Source organism: Phyllostomus hastatus, unplaced genomic scaffold (genome assembly GCF_019186645.2).
Source record: "Phyllostomus hastatus isolate PE091 unplaced genomic scaffold, TTU_PhHast_1.1 phas_contig_118, whole genome shotgun sequence".
Taxonomy (NCBI): Eukaryota; Metazoa; Chordata; class Mammalia; order Chiroptera; family Phyllostomidae; genus Phyllostomus; species Phyllostomus hastatus.
The window spans coordinates 6837079-6856230 of NW_025333543.1; the positions used below are offsets into that span (position 1 = coordinate 6837079).

General features: G+C 38.7%; 1 protein-coding gene and 1 pseudogene across 1 annotated transcript in view; one reads left to right on the forward strand and one right to left on the reverse strand.

Moving 5' to 3' along the window:
- The window catches only part of CAPZA2 (capping actin protein of muscle Z-line subunit alpha 2), a 60378-nt gene extending 43078 nt beyond the window's left edge, over nucleotides 1-17300 (reverse strand). Inside the window, exon 1 of the mRNA XM_045847675.1 lies at nucleotides 17140-17300. Within this exon, the coding sequence (XP_045703631.1) occupies nucleotides 17140-17178 (39 nt within the window). The 5' untranslated portion in view covers nucleotides 17179-17300. The remainder of the gene's footprint in view (nucleotides 1-17139) is intronic.
- LOC123824493 lies at nucleotides 13476-13868 on the forward strand (annotated as a pseudogene).
- Nucleotides 17301-19152: the final 1852 nt, after the last annotated feature.

The window sequence follows — 19152 nt, forward strand, 5'->3', positions numbered from 1 at the left end:
AGGTAAGTTGTTGTTAGAAAACGTTTAAAAGAAAATCTTAATCATTACCACAGGCAACAGACATTCATCAGCAGGTTACAACAATTTTTATCAAATATTTTTGAAAACTCTTAATTAACTTACACATTACTTATAAAACTGGCAAAGTATTGGTAGTAAGCAATATATATGTATATATATGTATACACACACATACATAGCATATTTAGTGATGTGATTAGCTGTTGAACTTTAAAAATTCTAGTTGATTTTTTCAAACCAACTTGGATTGTAACAGCTATGCCTAAAATCTGGTCTCTCCGAATTTCACCAGCTAAAAAGAATTTGATTTCTGGATTTTTCATGTGCTAGAGAAAAAAATCATGTCTGGTATACCAATGGCTTCCTAAAAAACTGTTTAATTACCAAGGTATTTTCTAAATACTGCTATAGACGCAACATTCCCCAACATCCATTGTTCCTAGCTAACATTTTTAATTTCAAAAATTACTTAATCGCATTTCTAAACCCAAGGAAGAAAAAAGGTCATATGAGAGGTCCTAGAATGAATTTCTGAAAATAACAAAACATATTTTCTCTCTACCACACATGGAATTATACTTTATCTACCCCTGGGAATATTATAGGTTTTTTTTTTTTCTTCCCTGTTAGAGCCCAGTGAATTATGAGATACATTCCTAGGTCCACTGCTGAATCTTCTGCATTAACCATCTTCTTCCATATGATATTATTTGAAATCAAATCCTTCTAAATTGGAGTCAGATTCAACAAAGAGTTGTTAAGTAGCAGGTAGGAATGAGCAGCCAGACAGGAAATAACGACAGGACCCTCAACATTAAAATCTAACAAAGAACTTAATACAGGAGGTTAGAAGCAAAAGGAAGCCATGTCTAACCAATTAACTCAGCAGTCCTGAACTTGGTTTGATAAGACTGCTAGGTGTCCCAAGCATTAGGAGCAAAAACAGTGCAGGGGAGGGGAGAGTCCTTGAGACTGGGCTGAGAAAAGGGGCTTCTGTAACAATCTTACTAAGATTACTGAGTATGGGATTACACAGGAGAAAGAGGGAGCCTATGAGGGGGGAAGGGGGCCTCTGTAACAATTTCACTAAGACAAAGAACCTTTACTGTGAAAGAAAGCCTTTGTAACTGTGTATTATTTACAAGAGGAGAAGGAGGGGGCACCTAAAAGCGGACTGAGGTATATAACCCCTGAACCCCAATAGTCAAGGTACTTAGATTACCTAAGTACCCACCAGTGGCCTTGGCTCAAGTGTATAGTAATACCTTATTAACAAGCTTACTAACAACTTTTATGAGTGCCTGCTTGTAGCTTTGTGCTCTGTGTTTCATAAATAAACTTGCTATCTCATTTCCACTATACATCTTTGTCTCTCACTTGAATTCGTGTCTTGCGGGCAAAACAAGAACCAAGACAGGGGAGACAGCCTGTTACTTTTACTGAATTTCTGAACTGCAATTCTAGATTGGGGGTGGGGGTGCCTTGGTTTTGTTGGGAAGATGGCTAGATGGGAGGTTAACTCTTATTCATGTTAGTTACCAGCAGCTGACAGGTGTACCTCATAACAGTTAGACCAAGAAGTATAGTTTTGAAAAGTTAACCTATTAATTAGAGCTTAATGTATTAACCTTGGCTAAAAACTGAAAGAGTTGTATTTTTTTCTTTTCTTTCTCTTGGATCTAAACATTTTGTATAACATACACAAAAGAGAAATAGCACAAAAACTATGTTCCATTATATTGTGCTTATAAAAGAGCAGATACCACAAGTGACTATAAAAGTCAAGGATATACAAAACACATGGTTTTTAAAAGACTATTTATTTTTAGAGAGAGGGGAAGGGAGGGAGAAAGAGAGTGAGAGAAACATCAATGTGTGGTTGCTTCTTGCACGTCCCCTACTGGGGACCTGGCCTGCAACCCAGGCATGTGCCCTGACTGAGAATCGAACCAGCAACCCTTTGGTCCACAGGCCAGCATTCAATCCACTGAGCCATACCAGCCAGGGGACATGAAATACGTTTTTTAAAATTCCAAAAATGCTTCTGAAAAAATGTCTAGTGAATTTAGCTGTCATCATTCAGGAAGTAATTGCAAGATGTAACTTGCTCAAGAAACTTCTGAATATTCAATAACAACAGTAGACAGCAAGAAGAGATAACTACCCAGTTATCACAAAGGTACTAGCTAACACTAAGAAAATACCAATGTTAAATAATGTGACATTAAATTAATATTCCATTTCTTCTCATAAACAACTTAATTTGTTTAAAGATTTCCAATGGTTATCTCTGGAAGTAATGAATAATTCATTTTTCCATGCAAAAATTCTAGTAGGGCTATTTAAGCACTGTTGCAGTTCCCCCATAAGCTATTGTCTCTTTAAAATCAAGTTAAGCAATTCTGGGGTAAACAGAAGATTCTAATTACTTGAGTTCTAATTAAGATATGATCATATCTACCATTTTTGTTTGTTTATAACTGTTTGAACCAACTCATTAGTTTCAAGACCCAAAATCAAATTGTTCTAGTTTAGACTTTATAAAAATAAAGTGAATGGCTGATTTTTTTTGGTGCCTCTTCTATGGCTAACAATATTTAACTTCACTTTAAATTATCATTAAACAACTACACAAATTGTGCCTGAGGAGGGCTGTAACTGTTTAATACAAATTTTCATGACAAAAAAACTTCTTTCTATATACTCTACCAAAACTGTTAACTTCAAAAGTTCTCTCTTTTGACCCAGCAATTTTATAACTAGATATTTACATAATAGAAATAATGCATATGTCCATAAAAAAATTGCACAAGATTTCATAGCAGCCTTACCCCAAATGTACATCAAGAAAAAAATGGCTAAGTAAACTGGGGTACTGATACAAGTAATGCCATTCACGAATCTCAAAAACATGCTGAGGCCCTGGTCAGGAAGGTCAGTTGGTTAGAGCATCATTTTGATAAACCAAGGTTACGGTTTCGATCCCTGGTAATGGCACATACATGAATCAACCAGTGAATGCATAAATAAGTGGAACAATAAATCACTCTCTGTCTCTTCCTAAAAATCAAGTAGACGAAAAAAAAAGAAACATAACATACTGAGTGGAAAGGAACCAGACATACACAAAGCCATATACTGTATGAGTCCATTTATATGACATCCCAAATGAGGGAAAACTAATCTATGGTGAGAAAGAATATGGTTTGGAAAAGGGTGTGGGGATTGATCAGAAAGAGGAATGAGGGGACTTTCTGAGGTGACAGAAAATTTTCATCTTATTTTGAGTAAATGGTGTGGTTGCACAGGTTTATATAATTCTGAAAATCCACTGACCTGAACATTTAAGATGTGTGCACTGTATAGCAGACAAATTATACCTTAACTTAAAAAATGCAAAACAACTCTCTCAAATATAAGATAGTGTATCTTATTTCTTATTATGTATAAATGTTTATTAATTAAAAAACTTGGTAACCATGCTAATTAAGGAATTAAATATTGTTAGCTTGTTTTCTAATAAACAATTATTCACAAGCCTTTTGACATTAATTTTTATTGCTAAAAATTCACAAAGTGTATTTATCCAACCCTTGATTTTCTAATGAAAAACACAGTAAAAAAATTAAAGGTAAAATGTTAAAGAAACAAAATATAGGACCTTATGACTTTCGGCCAAGATGGAGGTGTAAGATAGACATGCTGTGCTTCATTGCACAACCAAAAGAAAGACAACAAATTAAAAAAAAAAAAGAAAAGAAGTGACAGAAAATCAAACTGTATAGAGTCTGACAACCAAGGAGCTAAAAAAGAAACATTCATCGAGACAGGTAGGAGGGGCAGAGACGGGCAGCTGGAGATGACAGGACATGCAACAAGGCAATGGACTGGGCAGGCGAGGCAATGGATGGTGGTTCAGGCTGTCCCACATTTGTATGCGGATAAACCAGGAGAAACTACTGGAGAGCCAGACAGACTGCACAATCCAAGGTTTCAGTGAAGGAAACTAAAGCCTCAAAAACCTCTGGCTATAAAATCCTGTGGGGGTTGAGACAGCAGGAGAAACTCCCAGCCTCACAGAACAGTTCACTGGAGAGACCCATGGGATCCTAGAACATATACAAACCCACCCACCCAGGAATCGGCACCAGAAGGGCCCAATTTGCTTGTGGGTGGCGGGGGAAGTGACTGAAAGTGGGGTGAGAGCTGAGCAAGTCCCACAGTTCCTTCCCTCTCTGACTCCTCCTCCACATATAGCACCACAAAGCAGTGAAATGGGCCCCCCTGCCCTGGTGAATACCTAAAGCTCTGCCCCTTACAATACAACATTTGCACCAAGACAAAGAAATACGCTCCAAATGAAAGAATTGATCAAAACTCCAAAAAAAAGAAGTGATGAGGAGATAGCCAATCTATCAGATGCACAGTTCAAAACACTGGTAATCAGGATGCTCAGAGAAATGTCTGAGTATGGATGCAAAACAGACGAAGAAGTGAAGGCTATGTGTAGTGAAACAAAGGAAAATGTACAGGGAACCAACAGTGAACGGGAGGAAACTGGGATTCAAATCAATGCTTTGAACCAGAAGGGAGAAAAAAATACTCAACTGGAACAGAAGAAACAAGAATTCAAAAAAATGAGGAGAGGCTTAGGAACCTATGGAACAACTTTAAATGTTCCAACATCTGAATTATAGAGGTGGCAGAAGGAGAAAGTCAAGAGCAAGAAATTGAGAAAATGAATTTGAAAAAATAATGAAGGAAAATTTCCCCAACTTGGCAAAGGAACTAAGACTTCTAGGAAGTCCAGGAAGCTCAGCGTCCCAAAGAAATTGGACCCAAGGAGAAACATGCTAAGACATATCATAATTAAATTACCCAAGATTAAAGATAAAGAGAGAACCTCGAAAGCAGCAAGAGAAAAGGAGTTAACTTACAAAGGAGGTCCCATAAGACTATCAGCTGATTTCTCAAAAGTAACTTTAAGGCAGGAAGGGCCTAGAAAGAAGTATTCAAAGTCACGAAAGGGAAGATATACATTCAAGATTATTCTATTTAGCAAAACTATCATTTAGAATGGAAGGGCAGATAAAGAGCTTTCCAAATAAGGCAAAGTTAGGGATTCATCATCACCAAGCCCTTACTATATGAAATGTTAAAGGGATTTATCATAGGAAAAGAAGAAGATCAAAACTATTAACAGTAAAATGACAACAAACTTACAACTATCAACAACTGAACCTAAAAAACAAAAACAAACTAAGCAAACAACTAGAACAGGAATGGAATCACAGAAATGGACATCACATGGAGGGTTATGGGGGGGTTGGAGAATGGGGAAAAGGTACAGAGAATAAGAAGCATAAATGGTAGGCACAAAATAGACAGGGGGAGGTTAAGAATAGTATCGGAAAAGGAGAAGCCAAAGAACTTATACGTTATGACCCATGGATGTAAACTAAGGAAGGGGGTGGAAGGCCAGGTGCAGGGTAGAGGGGGATAAAGGGGAGAAAAAAATGGGACAACTGTAATAGCATAATCAATAAAATACACTTAAAAAATTATGGACCTTAGACTTTCGTTCTGAATTACAGTAAGTAGTATGCTGGCATAAATCTTCCTTTGTAGAACATCTGCTTTGGTCTCCTTAAAAAATATTGGGACATTTTTTGCTTAAATTGAGGACTCTGGTCAGATAATGTTTTTACTCTACTTACTATTTCCTTTATCAGTGTACAATTTATCAGAAGGAAATTTCAGGCTTACACTGAATAAACTGAAGCTGACCATTCCATAAGTCATTTTCCTAAGAAATCTCACAGTAATGACATTTGTACATTTTGAACTCTTACAGAGTTTTCATCAACTAGCTTCTGTTTGCTGGGAAGATTTAGCTGATCATTGAAGTATGATGTTCTATGGAAGACTGCAGACCAAGTAAGCAATATAATGCATGAGTAAAAAAATCCTTACACTTCAGCTCTAAATCACTGAACTAAACTATAAAATTTGAGGTAAAAACGCTATTTTATGTTTTATTAAAATACAGCTGAAAGAGTAACACAAAACAAAATCCCTGTAAATATACTATAATTGTATTTATCATTTTATAAGCAAATATGTTAAAATTTGTTTTCAGAAAATTATATTAAAATTTCCTATCAAATTAACTTTTTAAAAAAATTAGCTAAATTTCCATCCCCTCAGCTTCTAAAATCCTCAATGTCTAGGACTGGGAAGGAAAAAAAAATGAAGAGGGAAAAGAAAAAGAAATCAGAAGGGGAAAGAGACTTTTCCTATATACTGCTATATTTAAGTGCTTAGAATCAATCATGCCTGGCAAATAGAAGGTTCCTAAATATTTGTTGAATAAATAAACATTTAATCTCCCTGGGATCCCTGTTGTGTCTGCCCTAAACTCCTCACTTAGTACACAGCTACCATGCCTTTAATAAATTTATAAGAATAAACTCTCATTTATTTAGAACAATCAGGGATGTAGTATTTCAATGAAATGACTATTCTAAGAGTTACTGCTAATGCAATTTTATATGCAGGCTGCAATTTTATATGTAGGCTTTTTATATGTAAGCTGTTGATATATTCAAAATCACAAAACACTTATGCTAATGTAAAGCATGATCTCTTGGAGCCAGTCAGATTGGGTTGGATTTTCATCTCCACTATTCATTAGCTATGTGAACTTGGGTTAATAATAATAGTATTAACTATTATCAATAATAATATTAGCAATAATAATAGTAGACAATAGGTATACTTGCACTAGTATCATTCCAGTATTCTTCAAAACAGCTCTGAAGTAGACATTTTCACATTACATGTTAGTATTTTGGTGCCCTATAGTGAGTGGTACAAGGCGGCTTATGCCCACCCATTTGTGTTGTTGCAGTGCATTCACTTCCCACACACCAAACTTCTTTCTCCACACTTGGAAAGTTCACCTCAAAACCTAGTAATAGCAACACAGGAGAAAAACTAGATTCCTAGCTGCACAGTGGCAATGTGCAGTTAAAAATCTGGGTTTTTATTTAAGCCAACAAAGCCAACAAATACCCAGTGTGCAAGTTTTAATTTTTTAACTTCTATATGCCTGTTTTTAATAGGTAAACTAAAGGAGATGAAATATATCATTATTTCTTAACTTTCTAAAACCTTTGCCTTTTGTTAGATAAAATCTTATCTACAATTACTCTCTGAGAGAGAAAACAGAGATCCAGAAGGGGGATTTGAATTAAGAAGTCCAAGGTTTTTCAGAGTGGCTTTCCAGAAGATAGCATGGGACCCAAAGAAAACCCTGAGTATAGTCATCTACCCACACTGCTCCTATTACCCCCACACAATAGTTCTCAATCTATAATACCTCCTATGGATTGCATCCTCTCTCAAGATCAATCAAGATCCATTTTTCTGACTATAACTTACCTATTAGAAATCTCTATTACAATGCTTCGAAGATACCTAAGAGACTCTTCTCACCTAAACCAACATTCCCTTCTGTTATTGATAATATTGGCACCACCTAGAAATCATTCCACACCTTTCCCCCTTCCCAGTCAGTCACATGAATAATGAGTGTCTGTCTCTCTTGCACAAATCCAATTCCCTTTTCTTTGATTCCACTCCATTCAGAATCGGTGATTTTGTTCCTAGGTTGTGACAACAGCTGTCCTGCCTGTAGTCACACCTTTCTCTAAAGTTCATTTTCCAGCCCTCGCAGGGTGGCTCATTGTTTGGAACATCTGTCCCATACAGCATAAGGTTTCAGGTTCAATCCCCAGTCAGGGCACATACGTAGGTACGATCCCCAGTTGGGAGCATACAGGAGGCAACCAATTCACGTTTCTGACATCGATGTTTCTCTCCCCCAACTCCCTCCCTCCCTCTCTCTCTCTAAAATCAATAAAACAGATCCTTGGGCAAGGATTAAAATTCATTTTCCACCCTGTCACTAGACTGATGTTTTTCTATTTAAATTCTAATTTTTTCCCTGTGTAAAATCACCTAACGGTCTCCTATTGCCAACAAGATGAAGTCCCAAGTCATTAGTATGACATGTAAGGATTTTCCATATCTGAAAGCTATAAAATGTAATTGTTAACAACATAAACTCTTAAACAAGACTATGGATTCAGACTACAGCTCCATTGCCCACTACCTGTACTACCACAAGCAAACAAATTCAGTTTCCTTACTTGCAGTAAATGAAATAAGACATTTAGATAAATGGCTAGACACAAAGTACTCAGATAACAGCTATTAACCTTTTCAATCTTTTTGCAACTTTCTAGCTCCTACAACCTATCCACTCTTCTTATTCCACATATACACAGTCCTGAAGCCTCACCACTTCGTTTAGTCTCTCCTACAAGAACTCTCGTCTTTCAGGTTAATAGATGTATGATCTGGCCATTTTTATCTGCACATGTATGATCTGGCCATTTTTATTTGTGGTGAAATTGTACACAGCAGCAAAATATCTTAAACTTAGCAAACTGTCAGAAGTTCATACAGAAAGGAAAACTCTAAGATCAAATTATGCTAGTAAAAACTTCTTAACGTACTCTTTAGTATAGCAGTCACTAGTAAACACTTTAATTATAAAGGATTAATACTTTTGAGACCTGTGACATAAAAACCTAAAATTAAGGGCCAATATTATGTGTGTGTTGACATCTGGGGAAAACTGGGAAAGACTTGAATGGCCTAACAGTAAGTTCCCCTTCTCACTCTGCTCCTGCAGATAAGGTTCCCCTAACTAGACAGCCCTCTTTATCACAGGGAACAGGCACAATTCCTGCTTATCCTTGAGTAGCAGCCTTCAGGATTATTAAAACAAGTCAATCACATTCTCTGGCAGGAACCAGGAATCACTATAGCCTCTTGATACTATGACACTTGCCTTGCTTCCCAATGGCCTCTGCTTATTCATTCTGTTCCTGAGTGCAAACCCCACATGGCCCTGCACTGCATGCTGCATTGCGTGTCCTGGACTGTTGAGCATATGTGATTAATAAACTGCTGTTCATTTCCTCTACCCAGTGTCAGGTGTGTGTATTCAGCCATCCCTATAGCCCTATGGCAGGAACACCTCCCTTACCAACAGAATGAAGAGGAGGCAAACAAAAAAAAATCAAACTTATAGGGAAAGCTTGAATTTAAGATATGTAATTGGGAATTAGAAGCAGTGAACTCAGGTAAGCAAACAAACAAATAAATAAATGTGTATGTATGTGAGAAAGATTCTTCACAGATCTTTGTTATTTTTATTTCTGGTATAAATTTGCAGGTGTGGTTATCTAGTTTTCTATCCTCCAGTGGATTTGAAGGGAAGACGGAATAGATTAATAATTACACTGTAAAAAGGGAAGAATCTCAGCCTACCTGACAAAGGCTGCAGGAAACAACGTTCCTTTATAAGAACGAACAAGCAAACAAAAAAAAATTACAAATCAAGTCCTGAGATTCAAAAACTAAACAATCTTCTTGAAAACAGAGCTCTAAAATTCATAGTATATGAACTGTTATTTAAGAATAAGTACAAGCTTACATTAATAACCTTTTCAGATGAAAATAATTATGATTTTGAATTATGAGATGATGTAGATTAAACATTTCAAAACCTTCAGACCTACTGGCAACTCTACTGTGTGATCAAATAACAGGATTAGCATAATGCAGGATTATGCTGTTGCCTGCCACGCAGTTGTTCCTCATGTACTACAGACAAGAGACAGGATGCCCCTCATACTATGTAAACCATGCCTGCACCCTGAGCCTACAGACCAAAATCAGTGTCTCCAGACGATAAGCAAATTATAATGACAGGTTGTGTGGCATCTGCACCTATGTTGAACAAACATCTGAAGAAGCCAAACTTTTATCTCACTGATAGGAAGACATTAGCCACAAGACTCAGAAAGACAACTACTTAGGGCTAAATCCTGTGGAGCAGTGGGCTTTATTTTTCTTAAAAGTTCCAACTCCTTGGTTCTTTCAGTGTTGCAACAGATATAAATGGAAGATAAGGCACATTTGGTATAAGAAGCTGTGATCAAAATTCTTGGTGTCATTATGGCATGAACTGATGATCCAAATATCAACAGAGTATTGGAATTGTTGCTCTTGGTCTTGGGTGATCCCCCAGAAAAATCAGTTAGTACAACACATCAAGTTTTTACTATCCTGTTACCTAGATCACAGAATTTGAAAATGTATAACCTTATCTTAAACCTACACTGCTAAGATTGAAAAACTTCTCAGGGAAGGAAAACAAAGGAAGGAGGGTCAGATGCTCAGGAACTCCAATATGTAGTTCTGCCTTGCAGTCCTTGATTCTGTCACTATCTGCACTGGTGCTGCAGAAGGCACCTTTCTTAGTAAAGCCAAGCTTCATGGTGAAATGCCAGAGGTAGAAGTAATTAGAAGCCTATGTTCCCTCTTTAAAATGTGTCTATTACTGGAAAAGGTGAGCATCTGGCAGTGCTACTTCAACTTCATGACTGCTACCTAGAACATGAAGGAACAACAGGGTGGGAAAGTTCATTGTAGGTTGTCAGTTAATTGTTGCCACCAATTTATGTAAATTATTAGTAAAACTAATGTTACTTCAACTACCTGTGTCTATGTATTCTCAAGATTTTTCTGATGCTTTTGCTGGGCACTGAAAATTCTCAAGATTTTTGCAAACATTAAGGTAAAACTTTAGTTCTAGATATTAAAACGATCTGAAAAAAAAAAAAACTTTGATTTTTTAGCAGGAAATGGGAGTCTTCACCAACAGAGCTATAAATACAGTAAGCTGACAAAAATTAAAAAAAAAATTTTAAAGCCTTGAGCAACTGAATAAAAGAGAGGAGATTAAAGTTATAAAAAGCAGTCCTGGCTGGCATGGCTCAGTGAATTGAGTGTCAGCCTATGAACCAAAAGGTTGACAGTTCGATTCCCAGTCAGTGCACATGCCTGGTTGCAGGCCCAGTCCCTGGTGGGCAGTGCGAGAGGCAACCACACACTGATGATTATCTACCTCTCTTTCTCCCTCCTTTCCCCTCTCTCTAAAAATAAATAAAAATTTTAAAAAATCTTAAAAAAAAGAAAGTTATAAAAAGCAGACATATATATCCCCCCAAAAAGTAGCTACCTAGAACTAAACAGTCCTGCACTCTAAAGTCATCCAAAAGCATACTGCATGCACAGTAAACTAAAAACATATGTAATTCATCTTAAATCAAATTTAACCAGGAATTTTAGCTGCGAACTCAGCCAACCACACCTCTAATTTCCATATGTTGGACATTATCCCACATAGTTATCTCCTTGATCAAGGCAGAGACATTAAGGTAGAGATGTCCGAAATCTGGATGTCTGCTACATGCATAGGAAAGCTTTAAAAACAAAACACCCCAAGCAGATTCCTACGTCCCATTCCTGACGTACTGAATCAATCTTCAGAAGATTAAGACCTAGAAATCTGTATTTTAGAAACTGTCCCGGTGATTCTGATGGGTGGCCAGGTATTATACACACTGCCCTACAAGGGGCTGTATGCAGATGTATAATTTGAGGTGTTTGGTTTTTATGAAGAAAAGAACCATAGGATTTAAGGAATATGATACTGAAAAGAGGTAGTAAGGATGGTAAAGAGCTAGCGTTCACCCACTAGAGTAAGCATTTCGAGGAAGCACTTTCCCACTTCAATAATAAGAATTATTTGATACCGTTTCCCTGTAAGTCTGTAAAAATTGCCTATGCTTTTTTGAGAGTTACAACAGAAAAACACTTTTAAAAACTGTATCACATTTAGTTTATGATCAAATGATCACTACTGCATGTCTGTGTTATAGACTAATTTATTTTGAGTATACTTAAGAGTGGTAATCTGTTCTAGTAAGTTTTCCTTAAGAATTTTTTTCTTTATACTTATTTCAAATGATAATTAAAAACAGCCCATTTTACACTAGGTAATCTTCTGAAGTCAACATTAATTTTTTAAAATATGTTTTTATTGTTTTTTAAATACTGTAAGAAACTCACAAATTCAAAGGTACTATCATTAACTGAAAAACTTATATAAGCTATTATTTATCTTACATTTTCTATTTCTTCCTCTCTTCTGAACCATTCCTCAGCCTACCAACACTCCTAATTTTTTTAAAAAAAGAGAAGACAGATTTTTGCTCCTCTCTGTGTAGAGGGAGAGAGGAGTTTACAAATTTACTTTTACGTAGTTTCCATTTAAACACATTTCATTAACCATCTCCTGAGAATAGGACCAGTAGATAAAAAAATATGTCCATTGCTCAGGAGAGAAATTGGGGCTGAGTTATGCACCTGACACACATCAACAAAGATATAAAAGTTGAAGCTATGGGAGTGGATCACTCTAATCACTGGGGGAAGGTAGGAGGGTTTACAGAAAGAAAAAAAGATCCCTTTCAAGCAATACTGTCTTCCTTCTGGAGCTTGGAGTGACTTCTTAGATTTTCTCACCTGGAGAGGGGTTTGAGAATGGTTCTTTTCATTTGAGCCACAATTTCATATAATTTCAAATTCACAAAAATGCTTTACTGTACAGTAAAGCAAAACTGTTTTTGGCTTAGAGGTTCTTTATGTAAAAGAGTCTGTGGGACACACTACTAGGCAAATGAACAACTTTAAAGAAAATCACTGTGCTGCTCTGGCCAGCGTAGCTGGGTTAGAGCATCATCCCATGCCTGCCTGCCTCTTCCTCCCTCTCCCTCCCTTTCTTTCTTTCTCTCTCTCTCTCTCTCTCTCTCTCTCTCTCTCTCTCAAAAGCAATAAAAAAATGTCCTTGGGTGTGGATTTTAAAGAAAAAAATTAAAAGGAACATCACTGATAATTTATTTCTTATTAACACTGTGTGGCTGAAGAACAATTTCACATGACTTAAAAAAGCAAAGACTTAATTGTACATTAATTTCTAAAATGCTTCCTACAATAAAGCACACATGAAACTATACCAGTAGAATGTAACTGTTAAATGTGTTAAATATACTTTGTTCTAAAATGATCAAAACACAAATTAAATTTAGAACCCAACACTATTTAATGTTTAGTATTTACAATTTTTATTAAAAACAAAAAGAACTACTGGTTGTACTTTTTAAAAAACAAAGAGATATAAACCCAGAAAAGGGTCTCATCATCAAATGCTTAAGGGAGCATAAGGTCACAAGAGCATCAACTTTGGAGTCAGACAAACTTGGGATTAAATACCACCTTTGCCACTTCCTTCTTAGGTTTCCTTGGAAGAATTACTTAAAACTTTTGCAACCTTATTTTAGTTATCTGTGAAATGATAATAATAAAACATATCTCCAACTTACAATAAATTAATGAATGTATGGTCTAACTGAGCCAGGTGCATACAAAGTGTGGTACTACAGTTGTGAGCAAGTGAGCAAGGGCTGTTAGGAAGCAGGAGCCAAGTAATGCCTACATCAAAGGAACCTGTTTCTTCGGGCTCTTCTGCCACTGATTCTGACAGTAAGGTTGACAAAAAGTTAAAGAGGAAAAAGCAAATTACTTCAGAAAAAAACTGTAAAGAAGCAAAACACTGGTGAAACTTCAAAACCTCTTTCATCTTCCAAGCAGAGCAGCAGCGGAGATGCTAAAATGTTTCAGACTGGGAAAATGAGGTATGTCAGTGTTTTGGGCATTAAAGAGAAAGTTCTATTTGATATTAGAGAATATTGGATGGATCCAGAAGGTGAGATAAAACCAGGAAGAAAAGGTACTTCTTTAAATCTTGAGCAATGGAGCCAGCTAAGAAACAGATTTCTGACATTGATGATGCAGTAAAAAAGTAAATAAATAAAAAATAAAATCAGCGCCATGTAAACTTTGTACTGTTCCGGTCGCTTTAATCTGTCTTTTTACATTGGCTTGTTTTCTAAACGTTGTTTTCCAAGCTACTGTGTATGATTTGGATTGTACAACAATTTGTAACAATATGTGTTTTAAAATGTGCATTAAAAATGTTTTGAATAAAGCTCACTGTGGCCCTGGGTCGCGTAGCTCAGTGGATTGAGTGCAGGCTGCGAACCAAAGTATCACAGGTTCAATTCCCAGTCAGGGCACATGCCTGGGTTGCAGGCCATGGCCCCCAGCAACTGCACATTGGTGTTTCTCTCTCTCTCTTTTTCCCTCCCTTCCCTCTCTAAAAAACAAATAAATAAATAAAATCTTTAAAAAAAATAAAGCTCACTGTGAACGTTATTAAGGACAACTGCTTTGTGCCCACCACCCAGTGTAAAATAAAATCAAGCAATACAGTCTTAAATGTTGTGGCCTTCTTTGATCAGAAGAACTCGTAGTATTTAAGGCCTAAAGTTTATAGACCTTTTAATCTCAACTTGGCTTTCACATTCAAAAGGATGTAATGTATTTGTATGCAATGAATTTACAACCTTTTGATTTGTGAAATCCACAGATGATCTGTTTCCTTCTAAACAAATGTCCAGTGACACTTCACTTTCCCCTTTTTACCTTTACTTTCCTTTAGTAATCTGTCATGTTCATTTTACCCTTTGCTCTTTTTCTTGAATATATTATATTACAACACTAACTCTACTGTATTAAATATTAAGAGAGATAGTTTGATAAACAGCATGGTTTGTATGAAAACTCTGAGGAAGTAAGTATATGTCATTCATTACCTGTAGCTCTATGGAATAGTTACTGCTTAGTCTGCAGAAAATAATGACTGGCATGTCAAATTTTTTACTTATTAGACATGTTCACTATAGGATGATGTCTATAAAATCAGATATTAAATTATACCAGGAGTTAACAAAAATTGTAAAAGCTTAAAAGAGTATGGTACTATGTATGCCTTAATAGCTTCCCTTCCTTAGATCTGCAATCAATAATGAAAGTTCCAAGAGTTTAAAAGTATTAAAAGCATATTTTTGAAAATTAAAGACATAATAGCAGAAAGAGTGACATGACATAAATATTCGTTTTAAAATGTCACCTTTAAATTCTATGTCTGATTCCATACTAAACATCCTCTTCCCAAAAGATTAAAAGAATATTTAGACAACTAAAGTGACAAGAGTGTTAGAATTCCATGGCATTAGTTACTTGAATTTAATTCAACAGTTTGGTTAGTATTTTTCTTAAATTACTAAATATATTAATGTAATTTACATGTTTAAAAAATGACATAAAAACAACACCAAAGTCCTTCAAATTAGAGTTCTCATTCCTTTATTCTTAAAACATTGTGTTCAGCAAGCTTAAAGACATACCCCACCTTCTTTATGCAAATGCCAAGTGCCCCATTATAAGCAATCTTGTTATCTAATTTTGAAAAGAACTTTGCTACTTTAGGTCTTTACAACACTTGGCAGGTCTATATTAACTCTCCCACTGAGTACTCTCTTCAGCTAGATTTCTAGCTGAATGTGCTACTTAGTAATCACTACTTAAGAAACTTTTCAGCACTACTTAATTTTAAACGTGTGTACATCAGTATACATTTTCAGTTACCAGCTTATAGTTATTTACCAATATTACACATGTGAAAACTGCAAAGCAACTTTTTGTATAAAGGGATCTATCTGCCTACCAGATTCTGGTTATGGGGAACCTTGTTGCTGTCCCTATTTTGTTGATTATCACTTTCAGCAAAAAGCACAGAGAAAAAAGATTTTCAAAACGTAAGATGATTATGATCTGCACATTGACATGAAGAAGTAAATGGAACATTACATTTGGGGGCAAGAACACAGGATATAAGAACACTTGGAGCAGCCCTGGCCGGGTGGTTCTGTTGGTAGGAGCTTTTCCCCTGCACCAAAAGGTTGTGGTTGATCCCTGATCAGGGAGCCGGAGAGGCAATGGACGGATGTTTCTCTCTTGTTGGTGTTTCTCTCTTTCCCTCCCTTCCGTTCGTTCTCTCTTTCTCAAATCAATAAACATACCCTCGGGTGAGAATAAAAGATAAATAAATAAACAAACACCTGGAGTGGAGAGATGCAACAGAAAGTATCCTTAGGCTTACCCTAGGCCTTCTTAAAACATCATGATGAGTTTGTTTCTAATTCCTACATGGCTGTAACTGCTTTGGAACTCAAAAAAATAAGACTGTTCAATTAAGAGAAGACACTTTGAAACCTGCGACCATCTTATTTCCAGGGAACAGCTCAAAATTAGTAGGGTTCCCCAGACACGGGGGAATGGGGCCTCACCATAGCCAAAGAAACGGCGAAAAGAGGGAACTAGTTAAACGAACAGATTTCTTATTTTAAATGCCTGAGAACTTAAGTCGTTCATTTGGTTCCAATGCTGTCAGAATTCAAGATAGAATAAAAAGAGTTGCACAACCTCCCCTCTTCAGAAAAATTCCTGTCAGGATGATGGGGCGGCACCAAATCAGCCCCAACGAGGGCTATTGCCCACCTGGGCAGGAAACTACTTCTAGGTAGGGTTTTGGGTGAGGGTGAGGGTGAGGATGAGAGTGTGTGTGTGTGTGTGTGTGTGTGTGTGTGCAAGCGCGCAACTCCCGCTAATAACGGGACCTACACACCTTAGAGCTAAAAACAAAAAAAGAAAAAGAGGGAGGAAAAGCCCCAAGTGCCAGAGGAAAAAAAAGCATTTTGCTTCTGGAAGGAAGAATTAGAAGACAGAAGTGAAGGTCTGTTTGCTAAGCGGGTTTTCCCCTTAACCCTCACTCCGGTTACACTCGGACCAGGCCGGCCCACTGGGCAGTGCCCCGGAGCCTCTTTCAGGCCGGGACTACACCGCAGTGCCCAGCGGGCGCGGGCCCGCGGCCCAGGCGGAGGGGCAAGGTCTGCGGCGGCGCTGCCGCCCGCCGTGCCCACGCCTGTCGCGCCGCTCCCGCTTCCTATTTTCGGAGCACACGCCCTACAAGGAGCTGAGCGAACAGGCCAGGCGGAGACCTGCCCCGGCGCGGGGCCTCGGGTGACTGACAGGGGCAGGCACTTGGGCGCAGAGAAGGAAGGGCAACGGAGGGCACAGACCAAAGCCCTTCCTCGGCTGCCGGACTGCGGGCTGATACGCCGGGGCTCTACTGGCTCCCGGACCAACGGGCTCCGCCACCCCCGTGGCTCTTACCTTCTCCTCATCAGACAACTGCTCCTCCAGATCCGCCATTTTCCTTCTGGCGACAAAATACGGCGGTAACGGCGGAGGCAGAAGCGGCCACCTGACTTCCCCCTCTCTGTGCGGTCCTTAACACCGCGCGCCCCCGCCAAGGGAGGGGCCAGCAGCCCAGGCCACCGCGCAGGCGCCCCTGGAGCCCCGCCCACGGGGCGGAGCTCGGCAGTGCGCGTGTGCGGGGGTCGGGGGAGGAGGAGGGGGGAAGGAGGAGAGGAGGAGGAGGGGGGCTGGGGAGGCGTGGGGATGGGGAGAGGGGAGGAGGAGCGGGGAGAGGGGAGGAGGAGCGGGGAGAGGGGAGGAGGAGCGGGGAGAGGGGAGGAGGGAGAGGAGCAGTTGCCAGCCACTGCCTGCTGCAGGCTTGTCATCCTCCTGAGCCTGGGAGTTTTTCCCCACAACTGACCATATGGACCCAGTCAGCGACAAGTACATTCTGCGCCCTTGATTATGTTCCCATTAAGCCCTGAACTCTGCCAGCTAAAGTGTGAAAAACAGTATGAATAGAATCTTTTAAAACATTGTTTTTTTTCCCCCCAAAAAATTTCTAGAAAAATAATTCAGGTTTCATTACAATACACACACACAGCCTAGTGTACAGTTGGAAGACTGCTCTAGATATATTCATTTACTCATGAAAGAATACGTATTGGTCCTTTATTGTGTGCCAGAAAATGTGTTAGTCTCTGGGAATATACAATGTTAAGCAAAAAAAAAACAAAACCCAAAACAGAGAAACCTGTTTTCAAACATACATTGATCAGTTGGGGAAGGACTGTGCTAATGCAGGGAAATACAAAGTTAAGTTAGACGTGGATCCTATTCTGAATTAAGTACAGAACGCCCAGTAAAATTTGGATTTCAGATAAATAATGAATACATATTTTAAGTATAATTATGTCCCATGAAGCATTTGAGAGGTATTTATACTAAAAAATTATCCATTGTTTTCAAATTTTATTGGACATCCACCATTTTTATTTGCTAAATCTGCCAACCCTACTTCTGAAGCTTCAAGGTTAGCGAGAGAACCATGATGTGGTCAAAGACTTGGCTAGGGATTTGCTGACTCAGTAGGTCTAGGATGGGGCTGGAGAATCTGCATTTCTAACAAACTCCCACAAGGCCTTATAATTTACATAGGAGTTAAGACTTAAATCATCATGTTCTACATTAAAAGTAATACAGTGTTATGTGTCAGTACAGATATGTATTAAAAAGACTTGAGTAGAAAATTGACAACTTTGAACAGTGACATAACATCATCATAAATATGTCCTCAAAATGGATCTGACAGCTGCATCATGTAGATGACACATGTGAGAATGTAACAGGGAAACTTCAGCCAGAAATGGGAATCGCCGAAGAAGGCACATGTGTGCATTGCTCCAGCAACCAGGAAAATGCACACATGACAGAAAAAAAGGTGCACGAGACTGGTGCCAAAAACCAGGAAGATGACTGGATAGGAGGGACATACCCTCCCATCTATTTCCCCCCTGTGGGGGATTATGGGAAGGGTCTTGAAAAGGCAGAGCACAGGCAGACACCTTGCTTTGTCCTTCCCCCTTGCTCTGGCTGGTGGGTCTGAAGCTGGGGGCTGAGTTTCCTGAGCTGGGAACCTAACTGGTGTGGCTGGGGATTTCCGGTATCTGCGCCATAGCTCTCGGGGACCTGCCTGTCCCAGAGCACAGCAGGTTTCATGTAGGAGGGTGGGGTGGGGTGGGCAGAGGCTCAGGCCAGTGGGCTCAGGCCAGCAAGCCCCCACCTCTTCCCAGGCGGTGAGCCGTGGTGGCTGCTGTCCACCCATGGCCCACAGCAGTGCGGGCCAGTTGACTATGGTCCCAGTGCAACCAGTGAGGGTCAGTCTGCGGTGATCCTCCCTGAGTGCTTCGGGCCTTCCCAGGAGGACTGCAGGTGCTAGGAGCAAGGCCAGTAAGAAGGGCGCCTCAGGGAGGGGAGAGGAGATTTGGG